Below are 25,308 nucleotides of genomic sequence, written 5' to 3' on the forward strand. Positions count from 1 at the left end.
TGAAGTAATTGTTTAAAATAAAATAGTAAATGAATTATATAATCTTTTTATGTAGTTTTTATTAGATACATTTTTTTATTTGTTCCACCTTTACTAAAGATCAATTTGGCTATATCTCCAACAATTCATACCATTCCTTGAAATGAAAAACTAAAAAGGGATAATAAACTGAACATGGATTATAAGACATTATATATGTTGCCATTTGATAAAAGAACAATAGGTAAATGCTATATGTACAAAAGTTTCCTTACAAATAAATAGTATTATTCCCCCGTAAAACGGACCGATCCGAATATCAGGGTGTACAACAGATCTTTCTTCTTCGTCGCAGTGTTCTTGCAATCTACATTGTCGAAAAAACAGCAACTGAGAGGCTTAATTTCACCATTTCCACTTTCTTTCATTGCGAGTCGTCGTAAACCAAAGGAGACAGATGCAACCATGCATTTCTGTTCGCTCCCCGACTTTCTTTGCTAGATCTAGAATCATACAGTTGGAGTTGTTGTCTGACCCAGGGAGGATCATTTTGGGTGAGCCAGAGAGCCTCGCCGGTGTCTTTATGTTTAAAGTCGGGTGAATTTGGATTTGACTTCTGGTTTCTGTTGTCCCACCACTCGTGTGGGTTGGCGAAGAATATGTGCCACAAATGAAGCCTATCTCTTCGCCTCTGCATTCGATCTTCGAATGAATCTGTCAATTGACGTAAATATGAAGTGGGTAGATAAATTTATAATCACAAATGAATTCAAGAAGTGAAATGGATATCAAGATCAAACATAAAGCAGCAAATATAAAATAAATAATCTAGATGGCACTCGAGGGAAAGAAAATAAGTCGAAGGTTCTATTTGTTCCATTCGTTACTCTATTTCATGATCACTCACTTCCCAAGCTATATATTGTAATGCCAGCTTATGATACTTCACAAAATTTTAATTTTCACTGATCCTGGTTTTTGCAATTTCTTGAAACTAACCATCAGAAAAAACAAAAGCCCAAATAAACAGATGGGATAGTATAACATAGCTTGAATTACCAAAGAAGCAAAAGGTTGAGAAAACCATACATTTTGGTTGCCACTTGACAAGGTTTTTGCTGGCTAGACTCCGACTACATGGAAGAACAAAATTGACCTCTGCAACATTCACCTATACAAGAAATTATCAAATGCATCATATAAAGGGAAAATCAATACAACACATTAGTATCTGTGAAGAAAGAAATTAGATGCAAATAATCTTATATAACGATATTATACCTTGTGAATCATCTTATGTTTCTGTTCTGTGTGTATAATTTTTCTTTCTTCCATTTTACTAAATCATCGGATTATGTAACAGGTAAATACACTATACTTAGTTAACTAGTGAGAATTTGCAGACAAGATAGAACTACAGATTTACACACTGATTTCCAGCAGCCATACTCAAAACAATAGTAATTCATCAATGAGAAATTGAGAATTCTGTATAACTATGTGCTTAACATCACTGTGCAAACTCTTCAATCCAACAATAATCAGAATGCTGAAGACGATCAATAATCAGAACAAACGATTCAGTGGCGCAGTAACGAAATACCGATTGCTAAAATTATTTGCATTTCAGACCTGATAATTATATTTCGGATTCTCACTTTCATTCTTCGTCGTGTATGATTCAAGGCGTCCCGACACGTAAATGAGATCATGAGGTTTCAGATACTGGTGCGATATTTGCGCCAGTTCATTCCAAAATATAAGCGGTAGGCTGCCAATCAATACATCATACACTACACTAAACGATTAATCGACAATTGTATTATAAATACATAAAAAGTTCGGTGGAATGCTCACAATATATGGCGGTGACCGCCGGCGGTCGGTCCAACTTTGAGTCGAGTATGGAAGCCGATGTTGTCGCTTCTGCGGCGTTCGAGAGGCTTTTCTATTGTACCTATAAAGCTCACGGAGTTGTCGCGCAAAATATCCTGATATCCGACGGTAGCGGGGCGCTGGGTCCTGAGAGCGCGCCGGTAGACACTGCTCTCTTCCTCCCGCACTTCTCGCTCATCTTCTGAGTGGATCCCAGTCCGCCACACCGGGGCGGTGGACGATGAGAAAAGGCGAGCATAGTTTGAGGCGGCGCTCCTGCATCGGAGCAATGAGAAACCCTCGATCCCCATTGAAGTTCGAAGCTCGATCCAGAACCTTTATCGGGTCGGATCTATTTTGTTCGGGTCGGGTCGGTCGTCGTGTATTCATTTCAATATTTCATTGAATAATACCGTGCAATCAGAGCCGTTCATCTCAACCGATTGAGAAGATTTTTTGAGACTTCCGTTTGGGCCATTATGTGTGGGCTAGCCCAATTAATCTGGCTCAGGAAATTATTATTATTATTATTATTTCCTTTGAAAAAGCAAATAAATAAAGACATAATATATTTAAAATAAAACCAGAAAATTAATAAGACTACAAAGCTCTACTTATATGAATATCTATGTTTTTTCAGCAGAGTTTTTCAAATTTTATTATTTTGATTTTATATTTTTAAATTTTTTTTTTAAATAAAATATTTCATCAAATATTATTTTTATATCAAATTTAAATAAATTTTTCCTCAAAAACAAAGTGACAGTTGTCCATGACTACTTGAGACATTAAAAAAATTTACCATTTGAATTGTTCTATTCTAACGAGTCACACTTAAAACACATTATAACGCGTATCAGCGATGTGTTCAGACCTAGTAACATATACCGTACGTAATTTTGATGATCATTATCCTTACCACCTCGAATTTATTTATGCAAGTCAATTTCCCATATATATATATATATACTTTGTGTAATTAATTTGTATTGGTCGTGCGACACCGCATCAATTAAATAAGACCCATCAACAGTGTCCTAGTCACAAAATAAATCAATTAAGTCAATCCTATATAAATACTCCCGGGATTGACTGCTGATTAATTAAATTTAACCCTAATTCCCATGAATTATGTCAGCACTGATCATTACAATCTCTTTATATATTTTCTGTATTGATAATGAAAAAAATAATAAAAAATATAAATAATTAATTACAGAGGTACGTCCAAATTCCAATAGCGTCTCCGTCTACACTGCAGTAGAGAAGCAGATAGGGTAGCTGTTTGTTTACTGAGTCGTACGCCACCGTACGCACCGCCGGCCTGAAAGTATTTTCTTTTTTTTTTTTATGTATGAATTGGAAGTGCGGAAGGATGGATTTGTCGTAAATGAGTGTGGTTTATTGATGTGGTTATTGTTTCAGTGCCCACACGGCGAGGAGAGAAGAGGAGATTTGTCAACCGTAGACCAACCGTTTGCCGAAATTGCTTGAACTCGAGTATTTGAATCGCGATATTCTTCGCCATTGACTTTGCAGCGCAGGAATTCGAGCCAGAGGTTGAACGAATTTGTTTAAAATACTAATATTTAAATGATGTGTACGTCTCTGTAACTCCATCCCAGGGTCGTTGCAATGGATGGGAACTACAATTACAAACAGGAGGTGGTGGTGGAGAACAGATTTATTTGGGAACGTTCTAAAGTAAAGGAGTTTGACCCCAATTGCAATTGCAATTGCTTCCTTCAATGCCTGATCGAACCCGAACACCTCCCTAGGTGGCGCCCACCGCCTCGCCATAGCTGGGAAAATCTTAATTGCCCTTTTGGCCTTTTCAATCTTCCCCAACCTTAACATTTTTGGTTTTTATCTGTCGATTGCTTTCTGGAAGTAGTGTTCTTGTTTCGGTTTGTTTGTTATGCCTTCTCTTTGGAGTTCATTTTCTTCTTCTTCTGGTGGTGGTGGTCGTCGCCCGTTGAAGGGAAAGAGCAAGAGCTCCAACGATATTCTCAGGAACGAGGGGAGGAATGAGCAAAGGAGGAAGCTTACACGCCAGAGGAAGCTGAGGTACGTAACTGATGATGAATTGGGTCTCACTTCCACTGGTATCATCCATGAGGGGCTGCAGTCTTTGCCCGTCTCCCCTGATTGTGGTGCGGCCCCTGGGTCTGTTCCTCGAACGCCCAATCGCGCAACCTCCTTGAGCTGCCACTGGTCAAAGTCGGTGGTGCCCCAGCCGCTGCCTCTTCCAGAAGTGAGTTGTCAGGCAAAGCACAACGACGGCTCCCATGGCCAGAGGTTGGGGGTTTTGGTTAGTCCTGCAGCCTCTGCGGAGAAAAGGTGTTTTTCTTCCCCCTTTTCCAAATCCTGATTGTGATGAAATTCTTGACGATATTATCATGGACTTTCATATAGCTGTTGACTCGTGATTCCATCTATGCTACAGATCATATTGTTATTTAGAAATGTTAGGATTCTATGCTAGATTAGTGTTTAGCTATTTGATCTTCTTTGATTCAGTTGATTTGTATCCTCCTCCCGTTGACCTCTCCTCCTTTAGTTTGGTAATGGAGGGTAGAATCTCCAACTTCTAAGGCCATATAGGTTCAAAGCTCTATGTCTTTGTTTTAATTTATTTCTCTGTGTTTTGACATATGGAAGGTAACAGATATGTGTATTCAAATATGCAGGGATCCTTCTTATCATAGATTTTGGAAGACCACTGATGATATTGTTAGCAAAACAAATAAATCTCCTGCATACCGTCGCAGAGGGTTCAAACAGGACCTCAATGTCGACATTTCAGAAAATGAATTTCATCTGCGGTTTCCTGCAAAAAGTGCTCCAAGCAGTGGTTGCTCCAGTCCGGTGCAGAGCTCACAAAGATACAGCACGGTCGATCTTTTCCACCCCTCATTTCCAGCCTCATCGTCTATAGGGCTGTTGACTTCTGATAGAGTATCTAAGTCTCATCAAACATCACCTAAACTTACCCCTGAACATTCTCCACTTCACAGCCCCAGGCAGCAAAGCCCAACAAAGTATGGAAACTCCAGGAGCAATAAATGTTTTATCATGCATTCTCATAACAAGTCTCTACCAGAAAGTTCTGCTTTGAAACCTGATGCCAATAACCTCAATGTTCACCCATTGCCACGCCCACCAGCTGTCTCATGGCCATCGCCTACTATTCGGCACAGTCTTGATAAATCAAATCTTTCATCAGTTAAAGGCCAGTGGCAGAAGGGAAGGCTTATAGGTCGTGGTACATATGGAAGTGTTTATATTGCCACTCACCGGTGTGTAGAAGTACTTGAGGGTCTTTACCTCTATTTATTAAAGTGGAATTGTTTTTGGAAGACTTATACTAGAATAATTTTCTGGCAGTGAAACTGGAGCAACATGTGCCGTCAAAGAAGTTGAAGTTGTTCCTGATGACCCTAAATGTGCAGAATCTGTAAAGCAGTTGGAACAGGTCTTCCCACAATTGCCATTTATCTTGTTTATGTTTGCACCTTTCTCTTAACAATACAAGAATACTTAATTCACTTTTTTCACGAGATCTCATGTTGTTTTGCCATGTAGGAGATGAAATTTCTAGGAGAGTTAAAGCACCAGAACATTGTACAGTACTATGGGTGCGAAAAAGTAGGCAAATTTATGCTTTATGCAATGGATGACTTCTTTCTTTTTTTAATCACAACTATGAGTATTAGTTTTTTTCGATTTCCTTGGGGAACATTTACTGCAGATTGAGGATCGATTTTGCATATATTTGGAGTACGTGTATCCTGGATCAATTAGCAAGTATGTCCAAGAGCACTGTGGAGCTATGACAGAGTGTATTGTTCGCAATTTCACACGTCATATTTTGTCAGGGTTGGCTTACTTACACAGCAAAATGACAGTCCATAGGTATATCCTACATGACTTGAGATATCCTTTCTTCTCCCGTTAGTCTACATTTAGCTTGTAGAAAATGTGTTATATGTATTGTCTGGAAATAGAAGCAATCGTCTTAAGTCTGCCTTTTTGGAAAAATTGTTGGTTTGGTGGTTGTGTGGTGAGCATATTGGACGCAAGTAGTGGTACTTGAATAAGTATGAAGCTTCTCCATATCTTAATATCTGGTGGTTCATACATAACAGGGACATCAAAGGAGCAAATTTACTTGTCGATGCATCTGGTGTTGTAAAGCTAGCTGACTTTGGATTAGCAAAGCATGTAAGCTTTTCAGAGCATGTATATCAAATACAATATTTTAACAATCATAGGTAATTTTTGGTAACGTGAACCTTATTCATGCCTGAAGATAAGGCTTTTTGCTTGACTCCTAATTTTACTCTGCTTTACCTTATGGGAAAATTAACCTGATTAGCAAATAAGGGTCTATGAAATTTTCTGAAGAAGTGGACAGAGAGGAGTGATCATAGAATACGAACGTTGGCCAACATCACATTACATTTCCTTTCATATTACTTACTTCCTTAATTATATTGAAATATATAATAGACTCTAGATCAGTCTTGAAATTGCTAATCCTTGTAATCTTGTTTGGATCAATATTTGTTGTTTAATGCTTCTAAACACATTTTCACTGTCCTTCTGCTTTTATTTATTCCTCCAGCTCGTGGGTCATAATATCGAGCTGTCCTTGAAGGGTACTCCACATTGGATGGCTCCAGAGGTATTGAACATTTTAATTACTAATCTTTTATGCAGTTTGTTTACTTAACAAATATATAATCATTAAATTTTATACTTCTCTACAGTTACTGCAGGCTGCATTGCGAAAAGATGCTAATCCCGAGCTAGCATATGGCGTTGACATATGGAGTGTCGGATGTACAATCATTGAAATGCTCACAGGAAAACCTCCTTGGAGCGAGTACAGCGGGGTATGTAATCTGTTTTGATTCCTAATGTTATGTTAACAAAGCCAGTGGGTGTATGGTTGTGTTCTTGACTCTGTTAAGCCATTTGCTCATGTCATAACTTTACTTTTGTTGATGGAGATAGCCGCAAGCAATGTTCAATGTATTGAAAAAATCGCCGACTATCCCAGAAACATTGTCTGCTGAAGGAAAGGATTTCCTCCACTGGTGCTTTCAGAGAAGACCAGAAGATCGGCCCTCAGCCCTTAAACTACTCGAACATCCTTTCATGCGAAGTTCAAAAGATCAGAACTGTGGAGGTCTTTTCCAACAGTTCTCAGGAATAAAACTCCATGTAAGCCTTTACCATCTTTCTCCTTCAATCCCTTGATTCTTCGCTCATCGACTTAACAATTAATAATGGCTCCCAGGATTTAGAGAATTCAAGCCGCTGGACTCGTCATAAGAAGGATGTGATGCCACATTCATCAGCTACAAGGACTCACCAAGGAAAACCACCGCAACCCAATAGGTGAGCTTGTTGAACCATTTAATACAAATTTCCTGACATTGCTAAGCTAAAATGCTTCTTTACTGATTATTATATCCTTCAACAATTAGTGAAACAAGCCGACAATCCGGTCCAGACTCCTCCGACGCTGGAGGGTCAACATCCCATAACTCCCCTCGTTGTATACACGATGTTCTTCCAAGCGGATCTTCACCAGAGCTCAACAGAAGTTCAAACAGCTCGAGCCCTTCAAGTGCACAGAATAACCTGCTGCTGAGAGCTGTGAATAACAACGCCTGCAGCATCTCCTGCAAGGGAAATCTCAATCCTTTGATGCCTCGAATGACAGAAAGGAAAAAGGAAAACTGCAGTGTACAACAAGAAATAAATTGATGGCTCCCTCACTTGTTGCCGTTATGGAATCTTCTTAATTTGTTGCAGATCTCATCTCATGAACCAGGCAGGCTTATACAATAGCAGTGTATTATATTTGCTGAGGTTGTCTATGGAAGGCAACATCATGAAGAAAAGATTACTCTGGTTTGTGATGGATCGTGTGAGGGACATTCTTTGTAGTGCAGTGAGTGAGGTTGAAAATGTACATAATATGATACATCTTTCATACATTATAAATATATTTTGAAGGGGATATATTTATATTTGCCAATATTTGAAAGTTCAGGGGCTTCTCTGAAAATATGCTGTAATTATTTATATCCTTTCATATTTCATGTCATTTATTTAAAAACAAATTATATACCTTAATTATATTTTAAATTTTATAATTTATAAGTAAATTAATTAGTTATTTTAATTTATAATTATTTATATTATATTATAATTAATTATTAATCTATTCTTAATAGTAATCATACATTCCTAAATTATTCTAAGTAGAATTATTTATTTAATGATAAGTGTGTTTGGTTGGTTCGACGGGGAACCGGAACTGACTGTGATAAACTGGAGAACCGGCCGGTTCGGAAGCGATTAGGCAAGTCTGCCTTCATCTTCCTCAACCCAAAGACACCCTAAAGTTTCTCGCAACATTTTAAAATCTCTCCCCGTTCCGAGCTCTTTGTGTCTCGTCGATTGGCAAATGAGGCTGCCGGCAAATGATTGACGAAGTCGATTGTGTTTTGCTTCTCAATTTCACTGGTTACGCCGCAACCCATTCGACTTCTGGGTTGAAGAACAGGGAAACTCATCAGCAGTGCAGTTCGCATTTTCGTGCCAGAGTTTGAAGATGCTGCTACAGTGTCTAACTTATTAACTAATACGATCCCAGGAGTTCTTCCGTAGTCCCGTAGTAACGAGTATGTGCATTATGAGAAATTTGGGTACTGCTGATGAAGTGTTTGGTGAATTGCGCGAGTAGTTAGTTTTTATATTCCATGAGTTCATATTGAGTTGATTTTTCCCAGATATGGAAGTGGAAGGGAGTTTGATTCATAAAATCCACAGTTCCTGCACCGGTGGCGGCATACATTTTGCTGCCCCAGTTTCTTCTTTGAGGACAAATGAACTAGACCTCGTATGCCTAATTTTGGTTCCGTTCGATATTTTTTTCGCCGTATTTTATTATGCATTTCTTCTCAACTACTAAGTTTGAACTAATTTTCTTGTTTCTATTATTCAAGGTTCGTGGCGTGTTGCAAATGCTGCAAGGTTTATCAAGTTCTTTGTTCTTTTGGGATGATGCTCGACAGTTGTTTCACTTCAAGAAAGGGATTTATGTAATTCATCTTTCGCAGACTAGTTTGTATCGTATTCTTGATCAATTTTCATATGCAGCAACTTGTTTGCATTTAGTTGATATCGTGCTAAACAAAATTGAGAAAGCCAAGAGCTCATCCCCACCTACTTTAAGAGCATTTGCTTGCTCTGTTAGGACATGGCTTCAGGTATGTATATTGACATTGTTAAAAAATTTCCCCTGTGATACATTTCCTGAAGATTTAGCCTTTAAATGACTTTTATCATGACAGAGGATGCGAGATGTTTCTTTAAATGAAGAAGTGAAAGTAAATAGCTCAAATGCCCATATCACTGCATCTATCCTAGGCTTATCAAATTCTTTATCAAGGTTTGGTACTTTTTTCTGCAATTTGGGGCTAGAATTATGTAATTTCCGTATTTTCAGATACTTGTAGCTTGATATCTGTGTAGTTTATTTGCACTTTCTATGGAGATGGACAGAATGATACATGGAGGGTGCATTTTGAATTGTTTTTTCATTATCATTACAAAATTTATTCAGTGTTTGTGATTTTGCAGACTCTTAATTGATATCATTATAAATGTTGAATTTCAATGACATCACAATCTTCTCCTCTGTTACTTGACTTTTTATTTTTACGTACTTTAATCTGGAATTTTGTACATGAACTCTGTCTTTTTGAGCTAGTGTTTCCCATTCTCCCCGTATTTATATTTGGATCTTGCTTTATCTTGTTTGCTTGAGTTTTACTATATTGCTGCTTTATAAGGACTTCTTATATTCTAAGCTTATTTATATTACATGGTTTCCTGTACTTGCTCCTAATTATATATTGTATGTAGTGTGTGCTCGGGTGCTGAATATTTGCTTCAAGTAGTTCATGGAGCCATTCCCCAATTTTTTTGTGAACTTGATCCCCATGTTCCAGCTGTGGATATTGCTGTTCAAGTTCTAAACCATATTTATTTGAGGCTGAATGAAGTGTGTCTTGTGCAAGAGGGAGAGGTAGTTTAACCCAGCTGGCTACTTAAGTATATAATTGAGTGTTGCATATTCGATATTCAGATTAATAACAACCAGAATATTGTGCTGATTTCAGGAGGATGCTTATAGGATGTTGCTTCACATATTTGTGGGAACTTTACTGCCATATGTAGAAAACCTTGATTCTTGGCTTTTCCAAGGAACCCTTGATGATCCTTTTGAGGAGGTGCTCTTTTTTCTGTTTCCTTTTGGGATCAATTTGAATTCATTATGTGTGTCCTTTGTCAACTGGATGAGATTTACGTACTTTTCTGAAATATCTATGTTTGAACAAATGCTAATATCCCTAATGGCTTAAATATTTTCGAAAAGTCATGTGGCTTAGGATGCTTCAATCTAGTAAATATTGTATGCAGGTTTTCAAGATTCCACTTTAGTGTCTTCATAAGATTTTCCACTCTTATATTTACATAGTTTTTAGCGGGCATTTTTAAGAACTGGTGGTTTGTTTACTTGCCTTGTTTTTTGTTTGCAAGTGTAATTATGCTTTTGTACCTTTCTTAAACTTATAATCATGGTTCTTAACACCCTTTACATCCAATAATCAGTATACTTTAACAAGTTGTGTCTGCACGGTTATGAATATCATTTGCATTTCTCTTGCTAAGTTGTTATGGCTTTGTATATTTACTTACAACTATCTTGTGCTTAAAATCCAATAGCTCTGTATGTTTATGTTTCTAGCAACGTTGTTGTATCAAAGATGTATATCTGAGTATAGGTAATGTATTGTTTTAATTTTTCGATAACACAAAATGGGTTGAGCTCATTTCATTTCTGTTGCTCTTCTTTAAACTGGAGAATTAATGCACGCATGTTTTTGTAGGACTGCAACCTGGCTAATATTTTGCAGTTGTGCAGATGTTTTTTGTTGCAAGTAAAAAAATTGCAATAGATGAGGCTGAATTTTGGGAGAAAAGTTGTCAGCCAAGATCAGCTCTGTCTGAGAAATCAAGTTTTGCTGATTTTGTCTCACAATCCCTACCTTCAGGTAATGAGAAAAAAGATCTTACTAGTAGAGCATCCATTTCTCTGTCTAGTGGAACAATTGGAAAAACCGAGAATAGAAAAGATTTTCAACATTGCCCAATTTTCATCAAGGACATTGCAAAAGTCATCATTTCTGCTGGAAAATCATTGCAACTTATCCGCCATGCTCCAATGACTTCACTTTTAGTTTCTGCGGAGAAGATTGATAATAGTTATAGCATTGCTGGTTTAACCTTGTCTGAGGTATTTTGCTTGTCATTAATGGCTTTAATTGGTGAGGGAGATCACATTGCTGAAGGTTTATGGAAAGATAGCAGGCATTTACTTGGATCCACAAATGATGTTCAGAAGCTAGAGAAGATTGACAGTAGCTTGTCAGCAGACTCTGAGTCAAAAAAAGTCTGGCAAAAGTTGTTCAATGAGATGTTAACCCAAAAATGTGATAATTGTTTAGTATCTTCTTTGAAAAATGTTCAGAGTCAATGCCATAATCTGAAGGGGAAGGCACCCAAATTTTCCCAAAAGTATTGTCCTGAAAATCCAGCTCTTACTGTATGTCTTGAACTTCTATCGGAGAACTTGCCTTCTTGGAGTCCACTGAACATATCTCAAGCGTTTTATCTCCCTCCATTAGGTGATGAGAGTCTAAGGGATGCCATATTTAGTGATAACAGTGGTTGTGGTTTGACAATCAAGAGCACAGATTACACTTCTGGTTTTCTGTTTGGTGAATTAAAACATTCAAGGTTCTTGGAAGATGCAAAAATGCTCGAAGCCTTGATTCCATTTCCAACACTTCTTCCATCTTTCCAGGTATTGCATGTTTTGTTATCTTGGCTGATTAGTTATTATAACCTGCTTTTTAAAGATTTATAAATTCTTACAATGTTTTTATAGGAACACCTTTGCATGTCAGAGGTTTTACCCTTTCAGAATAATAGCACTCTCTCATCAAGAATCCTTGGCTGGATTCAAAATGTTGAACCTAAAACTACTCCACTTCCTGCAGTGATTCTTCAAAAATGCCTTATCTTCTATGTTAAGAAGCAGGTTATGATCAATGAAAGAACTTACTCTTCATAACTATAATGTTATTGATTGACAGACTAAGCTTTTAGTATTACATTTGCAGGCTGATTACATTGGCAGAACTATGCTGTCAAAATTACTAGATGACTGGAGATTACTAGATGAAATAGGTGTATTGCGTGCTATATTTTTATTAGGATCAGGTAACCATTGTATTCAATATTTAAGTTCATAGGAATGGTCAGTGATGAGTCTTTATTGGGTTTGATCAGGCTTAAATATTGGCATATCTAGGTGATCTGCTGCATCACTTCTTCTCAGTGATCTTCAACAAGCTAGACAAAGGAGAATCCTTGGATGATGATTTTGAATTGAACACAATATTACAGGTATGTTCATATACCCCAAACAGTCAGTGTGGCTTGACGTAATGCATTGCAGACTATTGTCTTATTCACTGTTTTTATATTGGTTGCTTATTGCTTTGGATTCTACTTTTGTCTTATTCAAGCCAATTGCCTTTTCCTGAGCATGGTTGGATATTATCCCTTTCTGACAGCTGCATTGATTTTTGAATATCTGCTTGCGTTGTGATGATTTGTTCTGTTGTGAAATTTTTATCCTTCTCCTATATTACTGGTCAATTTTCAATTATTATTGTAGATTATTTTTCAAACTAATTCTCATCCGGTGATATTTCATTTTCTGCAGTTTTTATAATCCACTTGTCACAAGATTTATTTGGAGACTATTCTCTCCGTAAAGGATAGCATTTAGATTTTAGAAGCTGAAGTAGATAATTATACTTTTGGAAGCATATCTGCATATACTGATACCTAGTTGTGGACGGTATTATTGTTCACATTGATGGAAAGCATACTCTCAGTTAGTGTTTGACTCATGAAATAATTTTGACAAATTTATTTACCCTTTTTGATGTGATCCTTTATTTGCCAAATACCAGCTAGAGTTTATTTACATTGGAGTTGTTCACTTCAGGAGTCAATTAGGAACTCTGCTGATAATGTACTTCTAAGTACACCAGAATCATTAGTTGTTTCATTAGTACATAATCCAAGCTCCAATGAAGATGAACCACACAGTCCATCAATTTCTGTCACAACACCTCGTAAAGGTAGAGGACACAGCTCTTCAATGGATGCTCTTGATTCACTAAGGTTCACATACAAGGCATGCTCCAACATTGTAGTTGCTTTAATCTTCATTTAGTAGTGTAGAATTACAGCGTGATCTTAGCTTCATCTGATTCTTATTGAATAGGTTTCATGGCCACTTGAACTTATTGCAAACCTAGAAGCCATGAAGAAATATAATCAGGTGTGAGCTGATGTTTTTATCTATAGAGCAAATGCGTTTTGATACTTTTTAATACTATCCTAAGCATTCTGCAGGTGATGATATTTTTGTTGAAAGTTAAACGCGCCAAATTTGTGCTTGATAAAACTAGGAAGTGGATGTGGAAGGTAGCTCTTGCACTTGCTCTTGATTATTATTATTATTATTATTACTAATTTTAATATACCAAATAACATGCATATTTACATTATAAAGGAGACTATTGTGACACTGGTCTCTTATCTCAACTGTAATGTCTATCCCGATATTATGTAACCCTTATTGTAACTAAATACATTTCAGGATAGAGGTGCTGCAACAACAAAGCACAAGCGTCACTGGTTGTTAGAGCAAAAACTACTCCATTTTGTGGACGCCTTTCACCAATATGTTATGGACAGGGTAATGTAATGATTCTGACTTCTTAAGATGGTCTTTTGGTGTGTCAATTAAATTATATTAGATTCTGAGTCTTGTTCATAAGCTACAAGGTGTCAGATGACATGTAAAAATTCCACTTTCATTCCATTCCCATGAATGCTATAGTTTTAAGACAACAATAAACGTTCCTTTGGAATCATTTTCCAAATGAATTAGTCACTCGACCTTAACATGTGTTTATATTAGTTTATTATTTTTCAAAAAATTATTAAAATTATTCAATTTGTATATCAAATTTTACATATAATAAATATTTGTCGTACCCCGGTTTTCTGTAATTTAATACATTCGCTGGATATTGCACCTCGCTGAGTATACCTTGACATTGTGAATAAACAGGTCTATCATAATGCATGGCGTGAGCTCTGCGAGGGTGTGGCTGCAGCTGGAAGCTTGGATGAAGTCATTGAAGTTCACGAGGCTTACTTGTTGTCAATTCAGCGCCAGTGTTTTGTGGTTCCGGACAAGCTGGTCTCTTCTATATCATTAAATTTTCCAATATTTACTTTTACACACAAACATTTATTGATAGTTTCATTTTCCAACAGTGGGGATTGATTGCCAGCCGCATTAACAGCATCCTTGGGCTTGCTCTTGACTTCTACTCTGTACAACAGACCCTAAGCAGTGGCGGAACAATATCTGCCGTCAAAACTAGATGTGAGAAGGACCTGGAGCGGATAGAGAAACAATTTGACGACTGCATGGCATTTCTTCTCAGGGTACCATTGCTTTAGAGCACATAATGCTTATATATTTCTTTTTCCCGAAAATCATTCTTATGGTCAAATGCGTTCGTTGCATCTGGAATTGCAGATTCTGTCCGTGAAACTCAATGTCGGGCAGTTTCCTCATCTGGCAGCATTAGTGACTCGCATCAACTACAACTCTTTCTACATGTCTGATGGCGGGGTTGTCACAGCCTCTCCTGCTTCAATTCCCTAGCGCCTGCCATAATCAGGCGAACATCTGATCTGGTGGCCCTGTTTCTTCAATATGCTGTTCTTCTTCAAGTGAATTGCTGCTAGACTATAATTCAGATCTCTGTCCTGCAGTTGGGATTGAAACTTTATTTGCTGACAAGTTTTGGTTTTGCTGTACATGCTGCCGATGATGCACACGGGAAGTTGCTACACAATTCACTACACCAAAATTGAAGTCGTGCAGCAGGTAAATAGCGCTTACATATTCCTTTCCCCTTACTGCTGTGTATGTAAATGGTGAACACTGTTTTAACCCAGGGGTGGTTTGAGCTTTTGGACGGTTGTTTTTGTGTGTCAATAGATATTTATAGTTCTAATCATACCAATGGTTTGAGTAGTACTGTTTTAGTATTTTTTTATGTTTAATATATATATATATATATATTTCAAAATGTAACCACGATTACACAATTTTCTAGCTATGTGTATACATAACAGATTTAATATTAACACAGAACAAAACAACGAATAAATTAAATAGAAATGATCAAAATACATTTGAACCATCAAAATAATTGTATGCATAAATTATCAAATCTTATTTTCAGTGCCTAGTTAATTAATATATACTTCCTCTTCCATATAATTTGTTTTTTTTTTTTTTTTTTTTTTTTTGGGAAAAATTAGTTAAATTTAAATTTTTTTTAATTTTAATTAAATTATTTAGTTATTTAGTTATTTAATTTATAATTATTTTTATTAAATAATAATTATTTTTACTAATATATTTCTTAATTATTTATTAATTATATTTTATCTATATTTTTGTGTGAGACCCATATTACATGGGACGGAGGAGGGAGTATGTGTTAACATTCAATTATTGCAATTTATCGAACACTAATTAGGAATAAAATACGATTAGGTATTGTTGGCGGTTAGTCTTATTTGGCATTCCATTGTAATTGAGGGACCAGTTCGTAAATTTTAGACTGTCTTCCCGCCCGTCTGTTCTTCGACCTATTGCGTTTTGATGCTCTTCATCTTCTCCATCTTCGCTCGCGCCGTCGGTGTCGGTGTCGCGGGGCAGAGCTCACGCTAAAAGAGCAGTGTTACGCTGCCTGGTCTTTATAGGGAGAATAGATGATAGAAGTGTAATGGAAGATATAGGAGATACTGTTTCCTCCCTGTCCGAACTTATTAATCGCGGACGCCCGCTTACCGCCACATCATCTCTCGTTCCCCATTGTGAGATTTCTTCCCCAGAGCGTCAGAGGAATTCCAGCCAAAGTCTCCGCCGGAAACCGTATTTTTCTACCTGTCAAAACCCTAGTAGCCAGACCCTTAAACCCTTGAACCAACCAACGGTTCTTGTTGGGACTCTTACCCTACCGTCTTTAGTCGACCACAAATCACCAATTATTTGTAATTGCTTTCAGTTTTATGACGATTCCTCTACTGTTTGCTGTGAAATTTTAGATTTCGACTCGAAAATGGTTGGCAAAAAGATCCGAGTTGTGGCTTGGAACTTTATTCCTTTCAAATGTAGAGATGGGGGTGCGAAAAGTGGGCTTTTAGAGATCATTGGATGGGAGTTTGTACATGCATGTAGTGACAGGGTTTGCACTTTCTTGGATTTTAGTTCTGTTTGCTTTACATTAGGTCCTTGTGTCTTTAAAGAGAATCGCAAGGTTAGTTCTTTGATTTTTGGTGTGGTGGAGTCGATAAGCCCAGCATTTGTTGCCCCTCATGCGAGTAGGGGAGGTGAACCAAAAGATACATGGGGCTTTCTTGTTAACGTACTTATCTGTCCGTGCAATTTTTGTCGATCTAGACTTGGGGCATCTGAACTGAAAACAATGAGTGAGAAAACAATGAAAGACCATAGTTTTGGCGAGCCTGCGATTTTGTACTTCAGTGGACTGGCTTCATCATGGCATCCTGTAGTCTCAAGATTCATTGGCGACATTGTTTTACTAACAGGTGTACAGAAAAAGATGGTTTTTATTACAAAGGGGGAGTCTCGATTGACGTATGTGACAACAGATGAAGTGTCATTGCATATACCCAGGCTGTTTAAAGGTCGGCAAACCTGCACTGTTGATACAAAGAAGAAAGGGGAAGGTCGAAGCTACACTGGGGTTGTAACAGGTGTTTACATGCAGGGAATGGTTGTTGAGTTGGATCAAAATGTGATATTGTTAATCACTGATCAGCATCTCACTGTGCCTCACAGTGTTAGAGTTGGTGCAATTGTATGCATTAATCAATCTGCCTTTTGCATCATTTTCATATTATGATTTTTTCTCATCGTTACTTCTTTTATTGCACGGTTCTTTTAGGTGACAGTAAAGAATGCTCATCTCGTGGATCCGAAATTTCCTTGGGGGAAAATATTGATTCTTGGTGCTTGCTATAGGACTAGTGTGCATGTGGAGTTCTTCTCGCCTTTGGAAACAGGGTTGGAGCTTGTATCTGACTTTTTAGTCTACTAAAGTTGGGCCATATTTGTTTGTAGCATTAACATTTGATGCTAAACATGCTACAGGTGTCATCAAAAAGCACACTCCCAGAGCCTTCTTCAAAAGTTCATCAACTCTTTGTCTTTCCCAGCCAGATTATGGTGCAATACGTCACTAAACTAAATATTTTTTTAGTGGGCTCATTTATTAACATTCCTGTCCTCCAGGACATTACTTTTGGTTTCAAGTTTTAAGAAGAAGTTTGCTGGAGTTGTATCTAAGAAGGAGATCTTGGGATCAAAACATGTAATATAAATATCATTTCATTATCAATGTTTTGGTTGAGACGTTTTAAATGTGCACTTTTTTTTTTTTTTTTTGTCTGGAATAGTTCTAAGTTGTTTTCTCTACAATCGTAAGGTGTTCTCAGACACCGGGACTGGCACAGAAGTATGCTAATGGGCATTTGTCACCATCAGCCTTTCAGCATCGGGTAAATTCTGTTGGTTAAAAGACGATGGCTATGGTAAATATTTTCCTGCCTTTATCCACCTTTAATGTGCACATCTGTTGGCAGCAGGGAGTTCTAGTGGAATTCTTCAAACATGATATGTGTTCTAGGGTCAGGGGTGGACATTGTGACCAACTAAAACTGGTGAGCTACTGTTACGTGTTATTTACTGATGTTAATTTCCAAAAAATGTATCATGTACTTCATGCTTGACATATACTTGATGTCTTGGCTTGTTGAAGCTATATATGAAGAAATCATATATATTAATGTCAATATATATAATTTTGATTCTTCTAAACTCAGGTCCTCTCTATTGCTGATTTAATTAGTTATTGTGAGACTTCCTGGAAGAAAATTCTCGAGTATGAGAAGAATACTTCTGGTTTTGTGGATGGCATTAATCAGAAAAGGCTTCTATCTTGTGGTGGAAGATCTTATTTTCAATCTATCAAAAGAGTTCTACACTCTGAAGAAATTGGTGTTCATCTTCTAGGAACTCTAAAGGTCAGAACAAGTGCTCCTTGTTAATTGTTATGTGAGCATTATTGGCTTTTTGTTTTCACGGTTGATGATTGACTTCTCTGTGTTGCAAAAATTAGATGTTTTATTGAAACAATATTAGCCCCTGATGTTTTTTGTTACTTTGTTTGGTTTGGGCAATAATCATATGAAAAAAAAGATCTCATTCTGTCTCATATTTAAGTAATTGCTACTTATGCATAAATTAGAACTCCAATTTACAATTGGCTTTGCCTGTTAATAAATTTTATTCATTTTTTCAGATATCTTCAATCTCTGGAAGAATGCAGTTAGTAGATGCCACTGGTGGCTTAGACATCATACTTGACCTCCCTGCAATGTGGGACTTTGACAAGATCTTTGAGGTGGTGATAGTGTTACCTAGGTTTTATTTTGGTTGTTAACAAGTGGATGCAAGTCCAGAGACTTGAGATATATCTTACCTTTTCAGGTGAGAGGTTTTACACTTATTATGGAAGGCATACCCCCAAAACTGGCAGCCTTGGATTCAAGCATATATCCGCTGTTATCATGCCAAAGTATATTTAGTAAGTCTCTACCATCAAGGAGGACGGAGACATCTATTTATCTATATCAAAGACTAAGTGATGAAGACACTAGAAGTTGTTCTATTTTCTTTGATTGGAAAAGAATTTGTCAGGGGCTTGACAGTGGAAAATTTCACTTGCTTATGCTAATGCATAAATATCCTGTTCAGCGAAAGGTATGTGCTGATGCATATATCAAATTTGACACAAGTTTTTGATGGGTAGCTTGTACATAATTCAATCTTTTAATTTGAGTGTTTCCAGTTTCAAGGAGATCTAGTGAAGAAGTCAAACATGTTTGCAGAAGCCATTGTGATGCCTTGGGATTTACTTATTACTGGGAAATGTGGAGATGCAGGCCTGGGTATGCTCTCCTCTGCCCAGCATTGGAGTGATTCCCTGGATAGTTTTTATGAAACTGGGGAATTTGTGTCTGAAAAGAGAAGTAAAACTGAGCTAGGTTCAGGTGAATCTTCAAGTTTGAAAGATCCTAGAAATGGATTTTCTGTTCATTCCAATTCTCTTAGAGAAAATTCATATCCATGCCTGATTGCCAGTAAATATGCAAGTTTTCACTGGCTGGGCATGCTGCAATGCACCAATGGGCATGCCAAGATTGATTCTGACTTCAAAGCACCAAGGAAAAATGTATTACTTGAATTCGGCCCTGATAGATTTTCCACATATGAGGTATGCCATATTGAAATTTTCATCTGTGATTACAAGATTATTAAGTGTTGTTGTTTACACTTAAGCATAAATGTTATTTTACTCATTCTGCAGGCATTGAAAATTGGCCATTGCTATCTCATTAAACATCAGGAGAATGATGTATTGTGCTCTATAAGAGGGAATTGCGAATCTAGCCGTACAAAGGTGTTCCTTTGTACCAAATCATATCTTTGGAGTCTTACATTTGCATCCATTGAAAGCCTGAAATTTTCAGATGCTTCTGAAGTGCTTCCATGTTGCAATTTTCATACTTACAGCAGTGAAGTATTACCCAAAAAAACCCAGCAATCTGAAATTCCACCCTTGACTTGCAATGGCATAGACAATGAAGTTTCTGCAGACAACAAAATATTCGTTCCTTCCTCTGCCCTTACTTTTCTGAAGAATATCTCCTCAACATTGCATGGTGATCTCATGGAGACAAGGGATTCGCTTCAGCAAGAACCAGATGCCCATGGCTATAACAGTTCCACTGTAAAAGTGTCCATGCAATCTTTAGGAAACTCATATTCTGATTACCCATTTCCTCAAGGGAACTTGATTACATTGCATGGGCTTGTTTCTGGTTTACATGCTGTAAATTGTGATACTTTTCCTGGGTCACTTGATCCCACAGCCAGTGATGGTTATCTGCCAAAGTTTCTCCAAGGGAGTGATGGAATCTGCATCCATGTCTTGGCGGCCAATGAAATAGTAATTCCCACACTAACTTTGCTTAAAATTTTGAAACTCATCCCTGTCTCAATTCATCACTTTTTGCAGGTCAAAATCCTTTGTGATAGAAGTAAACATCATTACCCAGTTGGATTGGGAAAAGATGCTTATGCAACCTTTCACCGAGTGCTTTTCCTTGGGTATGTAATTATTGGTTTTTCTCTGATTCAACGAGTCGTCTTTCAGTTATGATTGTTACCCTGGAACACAAGTCACTGTTGAGTAATTATAGCTTTCTCAGCGAATTTATAAGATGTGTTTGTGTTTTTTGTAGTAGGAACAGCTGTATGATGATGCCTGTATCTTTCATAACAATCAACAACACAAACTCCGCCAATGCCCATCCTGACGGTGATCTCAATTGTTCATCTGGAAATGTAGGTTCACCCAGTGTTGCTTCTTCAAACACTGTTTGGCAAACACTGATTTCTGATGCATTGCAATTATCCGAGAATAAACCCATGCAATTCCGGTGCAGGGTAATTTTTGAATGTCTCAATTGTTTTTGCATGCTGATTCAATTACTGTTATCACCTTATTCTGTGTTTCGTAGTTTATGATTATTCAACATTTTCCCGTCACTTATCCCCTGTTTGTGCAACAATCCAGGTTGTTGGTATCTATGTACTTGTACTGGAGAAGGCCAGAGAAACCTCAGTTTCACACTCTAGTGCCCACTCTGTGCCATCTGTCGGGATCCCATTTGTTGGTTTCTTCATGGGTAATCTCTATTGACCCCTTTGTTCTTATAATGAGTTTTAACGTGCAATGCAGTGACATTGTTTAGGTTTATACCTGAAATAGTTAGTACTATGTATTCATATCATCTTCCATGTTACATTTCTCCACTCCGACTAGGTGCTTGTTACCAGTGGCTCAACCTTTTATTCATGATTACATTTACCTTCTTCTGATGTGCTCTAGATGACGGATCATCCTGCTGTTGTTGTTGGGCCAACTCAGAGGTGGCTGCAACCTTGCTTCAATTAGAGTTTCGAGAATCTTTACTCGAACATCCTGTGAAAACTTTGCGGAGTACTGCATGTTATGCCAGATTGCCTTTCACTTCCACTGTCAGCAAACTAAACAAGATATTGGAGTACCACGGCAGAATTGTGGTGAAAAACTGTGGCCCCTCATTCGATCCATTGTGTCAAGAGCTGGCATTTTTTGTGGAGTCGGACAGATTGATTGGCAGTTCGGATGAAAATCTGGTTAGAAGCATGGTTACCAATGCTATTGTCAGCAATTCATGGGTAGCTAACTTTCTGATAATAAACACACGGCAATTCTGACAATGTACTTGGAGTTCTCTATCTCATTGTTGCGTCTTTTTCACTTCTCAGACAATTACCGGAAGCCGCATGGATTTGGAAACCATGAGCTGGCTGGAAGAGCAGCTAACAGTACTGGACATGGCAGTTCCTCCATTGCCGAACATATTGGCGAGAAGCGTTTGTGGTGTCGACACGCTTATGGAGGCCCGCAATCTTCTTCTAGAGCTTGTATAAATGCTGGTAAGTTTTTAGACAGTGAATTAATTGAATCGTAGTTTGACTGCATATCATTATCATTGCCATATTATTGAAAATGCTGATATATAAGAATGTTTATAGCGCTGTACATTTGTCGGGAGAATGTTTATCCAAAATGTTGTGTTGCAAGTTTGAGTTGTTTCAAATCATGCCATGAGATTGGATGTAATATTTTTCACACTGCAGATGTCAACATTAATTCATTTGGTCTGTTCTGGTCTGCATTCACGTTTAAAACATTGGCCATGCGTGTGTGTATGAATTCTTGAAATTGAAGTTGGGTTGTGTGTGTGCCGACAGACATAATTGATAGGAGTAAATATTACTAGTATATAAATATAAATATAATAATAGTGGGCTGTGGGCTGTGGGCTCGTGTCGTGTCGTGTCATGTCATGTCTCATACATCAATCAATCAACCTTTCGGAACGTGTTCTAAAACATGAAGAAGACAACATGTCTGCTGTCCCATCACACACGCCTAACCTAATCTGACAAAACACCTGACTCCCTTCCCAATCATTCTTCTCTTCTAACTATATTATTCTATTCTATTCTATTCACTTAACCAAAAATGAAATTTAAAAAACAAGATGGAATGAGAGAGAGGGATATTGTATTAGTAATTCTTGAACTTGGATAACTAACCCGTCTGGAAATGATAAAAGAAGCAAGGGTAACAGTAATAATAATAATTAATAACAATAATGATAATATAAGGTATTAACATAAAACAGCCGACCCTTAGGAAACGAATACAAATACAAACAAGGAAGATGAGCAAGATTTGATTAATTAATTAATGAAAAATCATAAACGAAATCCAGAAGCTGCCTCAGGAAACGACGTCGTAACGTAGTCCCTAACCTCTCTAGCAATCACATTCCTCATTACATCCCAAAACTCCTCCGGCAATCCCTCCTCCCTTCTCTCCGCCACCGCCATGCCTGGCGGCGCCAGCGACAGCACCGTCATCGGATCGTATTCCTCGAACTTTCCGATACTGCTGGGCCCCGACACCGCCACCACATTGTTGTTATTATTATTACAGTTGTCCTCAATCGCCGTCGGACTCTCCGGTAATAATCTCTGCTCCTGATTCTGCTTCTTGAAGTTGTATCTCCTCTTCAGAGTGGAATTCCAATGATTCTTGACGGCATTGTCGGTCCGACCGGGCAGAAGGCGCGCAATGGTGGCCCAACGGTTGCCGTACTTTTGGTGGGCGGCGAGGATGGTCTGATCCTCCGCCGCCGAGAAGGGGCGGTGCTCCACATTGGGGCTGAGCTGATTGCACCACCGCAGCCGGCAGGATTTTCCCGACCTCCCCCTTATGTATTTGCTTATGAGGGACCAGTTCCGGGCCCCGTATTTCTCCACCAATCGGGTCAGGATATTGTCCTCCTCAGCACTCCACGGGCCCTTGATCCTCTCCGCCGCCGACGATGACGACTCCGATGACGACGACGAGCTCCCCGACGAACACCTATTCACCATATCCATTCCTTTTTCTTTTCCAATTTCAATCAAGATCGATTTCAGACACTTGGTACGAACTTGGTAGTATGTCTCAATGAGAACTTCGGGAGCACTGCACAGACGCACTCAGGTATAACTATATATATATATGTATATCAGAGAGACAGACTGGGGGTGGGGTGGGGTGGGCAGGTTCTTGGAAACTGCCTTGTGTAAATTAGGTGGGGGGTTTTTAAGCAAAGGCGCACACTTGCAATACAAAAATGGGATTTTGTTCCTATGCCCCCAGATACTGTCTAAACCGGTTCTGTCTTGTCGTTATTCTGTGAAATGACGATTTTAGCCATGGATCCAATTATCATCCTCTGTTTCTGTTTCCTGTCATGATAAATAAAAAGCTTTCGATCATACCAGATTCATTGAATCAGCTCTCACTTCATCTTCTGCAATTAGTCCACATTCAAAGCCTCAATTTTCAATAATTGGTTTGGACATGGGCTTTTCAGAGGTTGTACTGTGTCCGTACATTACATACAATGAACTAACACCACTTATACATTCGTTTTTTACATTAGGACCGACCGACCATCGTACGAGCAAAGGGCAGAAACGCGATTTCAATCAGTGGATGATGATAAAGATGAAAACCAATAATCAATTAATTAATTAATAGTAATAACAAAAAAAAAAATAGAACTTTGGTTTGATCTGGTCTGGTCTATTATCAATTTATCATTCTCGTACAGTTAAATCCTCAGCATCATTACGGGAGCGTTTAAAACATGACAGTTAAGACAGGGTTGTGTTGTCATGATTATTACCTAAAAACGCGATTTCAGTACAAAAAAAGTGCAAAACTGCACAACAAAACAAAAGGCGCTTCGCCTGGGGACCACGCTTTTTGACCACTAAATCCAACCCTGCAGCCTACAGCCTACAGCTACAGCTGTGATCGCCGCAATCCGACGGCGGAGATTCCTCAATAAAATATGTAGTAGGAGTAGTAGTATATTTTATATATTCGAATTTTTAAGGATGACTTCAACGGCCTCCACGTAGGACGGGACCCACCCCAGCCTGTAAGATTCTCACGTGATTTATTGGTTTGAATTCTCTCTGACTTTTCGGAGCGTTTTTTCCTCAATTTCGGGCCCCACTCGCCGTAACGGAGCGTGTGGTTCCTCCACAGTACGGCTAGGCTAGCTACTAATTATTGCCAATATTAACTAATCGTAATTATCCAAACAAACCATTCATTAGAGCCAATAAACATTTTAAAAAAATACTTAACTGAATCCTTAATTGTCGACAGACCGTAAATTATTTTAATTAACGACCCACCCAAATGTATATCTAACGGATTATTCCAACAGCTGTTATTGACGACTTATTGTTGCTGTTGTAATGATAGCACTGTTTCCAGCCAGCCAGATATGTTGTCCCCTGTGCTTCATTTGTTGTACAGTCCCAATCCCGCGTCAGATGGTGGTTGCAATTCTTGTCCCTACTCTCCAATTGGTCAGCAAAATTGGTTAAGGTTGTTGATCCATTTTAAGCATTTCTTTCTCTCTATTAATTAATTAATTAATTAATTACACCGATTGTCTGCAGTACAAATAATCATTTAAGTTCCAAACATAAAAAAGGGTTCTTGTAGTAAAAAATAAAAATAATTTCTGATTAGTAGTAGTTAGTAAGAAAATTTCATCACAGAATTGAGATAAGGGCTGTAATAATTGAAGGGTTCAATTTATTACTGTACTACTTTTATTTAATTAAGGCAACCCCTATAATGCAAAAGATTTGATTGTAGAGTTGAATCTTAGCTTTGTCTCCATGAATATAGTTGAGACCATGTGCTTTGCGTTCATTCAGCCATAATAAATTTTAATAATCATTAGTATATGTATAGTGTGTTGCAATATTGAAGGGGACTGACAGGCTTTGTCAGGAAGCAAAGGCCAGAAAGTGGGATTCATTATTAATTGATTAATTGAAGGGTTTTTATTTATTTATTATTAATAATGAATGAGGTTGTGATTGGCAGACGAAGTTTCCCTGAGTGG

The 25,308-nt window shown here is 37.9% G+C and overlaps 5 protein-coding genes across 13 annotated transcripts; 3 read left to right on the forward strand and 2 right to left on the reverse strand.

Annotated features, from left to right (window-relative positions):
* Window positions 1-163: 163 nt before the first annotated feature.
* On the reverse strand, window positions 164-2,216 carry LOC127247030 (protein OSB1, mitochondrial-like). 2 transcript variants are annotated; one of them, XM_051268731.1, is made up of 4 exons: window positions 1,837-2,212; window positions 1,612-1,750; window positions 1,069-1,150; window positions 164-693 (listed from the first exon to the last, which is right to left on the reverse strand). In XM_051268731.1, exons 1-4 carry the CDS (start codon window positions 2,163-2,165, stop codon window positions 404-406), a joined length of 840 nt encoding a protein of 279 aa, XP_051124688.1. In that variant the 5' UTR covers window positions 2,166-2,212; the 3' UTR covers window positions 164-403. The 2 variants fall into 2 exon arrangements, 1 of the variants encoding a protein (XP_051124688.1); XR_007837797.1 differs by having other exon boundaries at window positions 594-693; window positions 1,612-1,772; window positions 1,837-2,216.
* An 830-nt stretch (window positions 2,217-3,046) lies between these two features.
* On the forward strand, window positions 3,047-7,906 carry LOC127246606 (mitogen-activated protein kinase kinase kinase 5-like). Of its 2 annotated transcripts, XM_051268067.1 has the most exons (13): window positions 3,047-3,184; window positions 3,280-3,413; window positions 3,480-4,194; window positions 4,545-5,153; window positions 5,242-5,329; window positions 5,440-5,502; window positions 5,606-5,769; window positions 6,003-6,078; window positions 6,482-6,541; window positions 6,627-6,752; window positions 6,874-7,083; window positions 7,160-7,260; window positions 7,350-7,906. In XM_051268067.1, the coding sequence occupies exons 3-13, from the start codon at window positions 3,773-3,775 to the stop codon at window positions 7,630-7,632; spliced, it is 2,202 nt and encodes a 733-aa protein (XP_051124024.1). In that variant the 5' UTR covers window positions 3,047-3,184; window positions 3,280-3,413; window positions 3,480-3,772; the 3' UTR covers window positions 7,633-7,906. The 2 variants fall into 2 exon arrangements, with proteins under 2 accessions (XP_051124024.1, XP_051124023.1); XM_051268066.1 differs by having other exon boundaries at window positions 3,149-3,163; window positions 3,280-4,194.
* A 344-nt stretch (window positions 7,907-8,250) lies between these two features.
* LOC127246371 (uncharacterized) lies at window positions 8,251-15,233 on the forward strand. Of its 5 annotated transcripts, none has more exons than XM_051267693.1 (18): window positions 8,251-8,579; window positions 8,664-8,773; window positions 8,880-9,143; window positions 9,228-9,325; window positions 9,802-9,964; window positions 10,059-10,169; window positions 10,865-11,806; window positions 11,891-12,043; window positions 12,126-12,225; window positions 12,317-12,411; window positions 13,022-13,213; window positions 13,304-13,360; window positions 13,435-13,506; window positions 13,682-13,780; window positions 14,159-14,290; window positions 14,368-14,541; window positions 14,636-14,780; window positions 14,875-15,233. In XM_051267693.1, the coding sequence occupies exons 1-17, from the start codon at window positions 8,558-8,560 to the stop codon at window positions 14,762-14,764; spliced, it is 2,913 nt and encodes a 970-aa protein (XP_051123650.1). In that variant the 5' UTR covers window positions 8,251-8,557; the 3' UTR covers window positions 14,765-14,780; window positions 14,875-15,233. The 5 variants fall into 5 exon arrangements, with proteins under 5 accessions (XP_051123650.1, XP_051123649.1, XP_051123648.1 ...); XM_051267692.1 differs by having other exon boundaries at window positions 14,636-14,796; window positions 14,875-15,232; XM_051267691.1 differs by having other exon boundaries at window positions 14,636-15,231.
* A 484-nt stretch (window positions 15,234-15,717) lies between these two features.
* Window positions 15,718-22,032, forward strand: LOC127246370 (CST complex subunit CTC1). Of its 3 annotated transcripts, none has more exons than XM_051267690.1 (16): window positions 15,718-16,997; window positions 17,085-17,203; window positions 17,291-17,365; window positions 17,432-17,510; window positions 17,635-17,697; window positions 17,782-17,859; window positions 18,022-18,222; window positions 18,501-18,602; window positions 18,689-18,961; window positions 19,050-19,475; window positions 19,569-20,210; window positions 20,280-20,371; window positions 20,506-20,608; window positions 20,841-20,952; window positions 21,156-21,487; window positions 21,578-22,032. In XM_051267690.1, exons 1-16 carry the CDS (start codon window positions 15,900-15,902, stop codon window positions 21,740-21,742), a joined length of 3,960 nt encoding a protein of 1,319 aa, XP_051123647.1. In that variant the 5' UTR covers window positions 15,718-15,899; the 3' UTR covers window positions 21,743-22,032. The 3 variants fall into 3 exon arrangements, with proteins under 3 accessions (XP_051123647.1, XP_051123645.1, XP_051123646.1); XM_051267688.1 differs by having other exon boundaries at window positions 20,506-20,710; window positions 21,578-22,031; XM_051267689.1 differs by having other exon boundaries at window positions 15,719-16,997; window positions 17,785-17,859; window positions 20,506-20,710; window positions 21,578-22,030.
* Window positions 22,033-22,443: 411 nt separating this feature from the next.
* Window positions 22,444-23,443, reverse strand: LOC127246373 (uncharacterized). Its single transcript, XM_051267696.1, has one exon. The coding sequence runs from the start codon at window positions 23,264-23,266 to the stop codon at window positions 22,577-22,579; it is 690 nt and encodes a 229-aa protein (XP_051123653.1). The 5' UTR covers window positions 23,267-23,443; the 3' UTR covers window positions 22,444-22,576.
* Window positions 23,444-25,308: the final 1,865 nt, after the last annotated feature.

This window comes from Andrographis paniculata, unplaced genomic scaffold (genome assembly GCF_009805555.1).
Source record: "Andrographis paniculata isolate CXL003 unplaced genomic scaffold, ASM980555v1 Contig30END, whole genome shotgun sequence".
NCBI lineage: Eukaryota > Viridiplantae > Streptophyta > Magnoliopsida > Lamiales > Acanthaceae > Andrographis > Andrographis paniculata.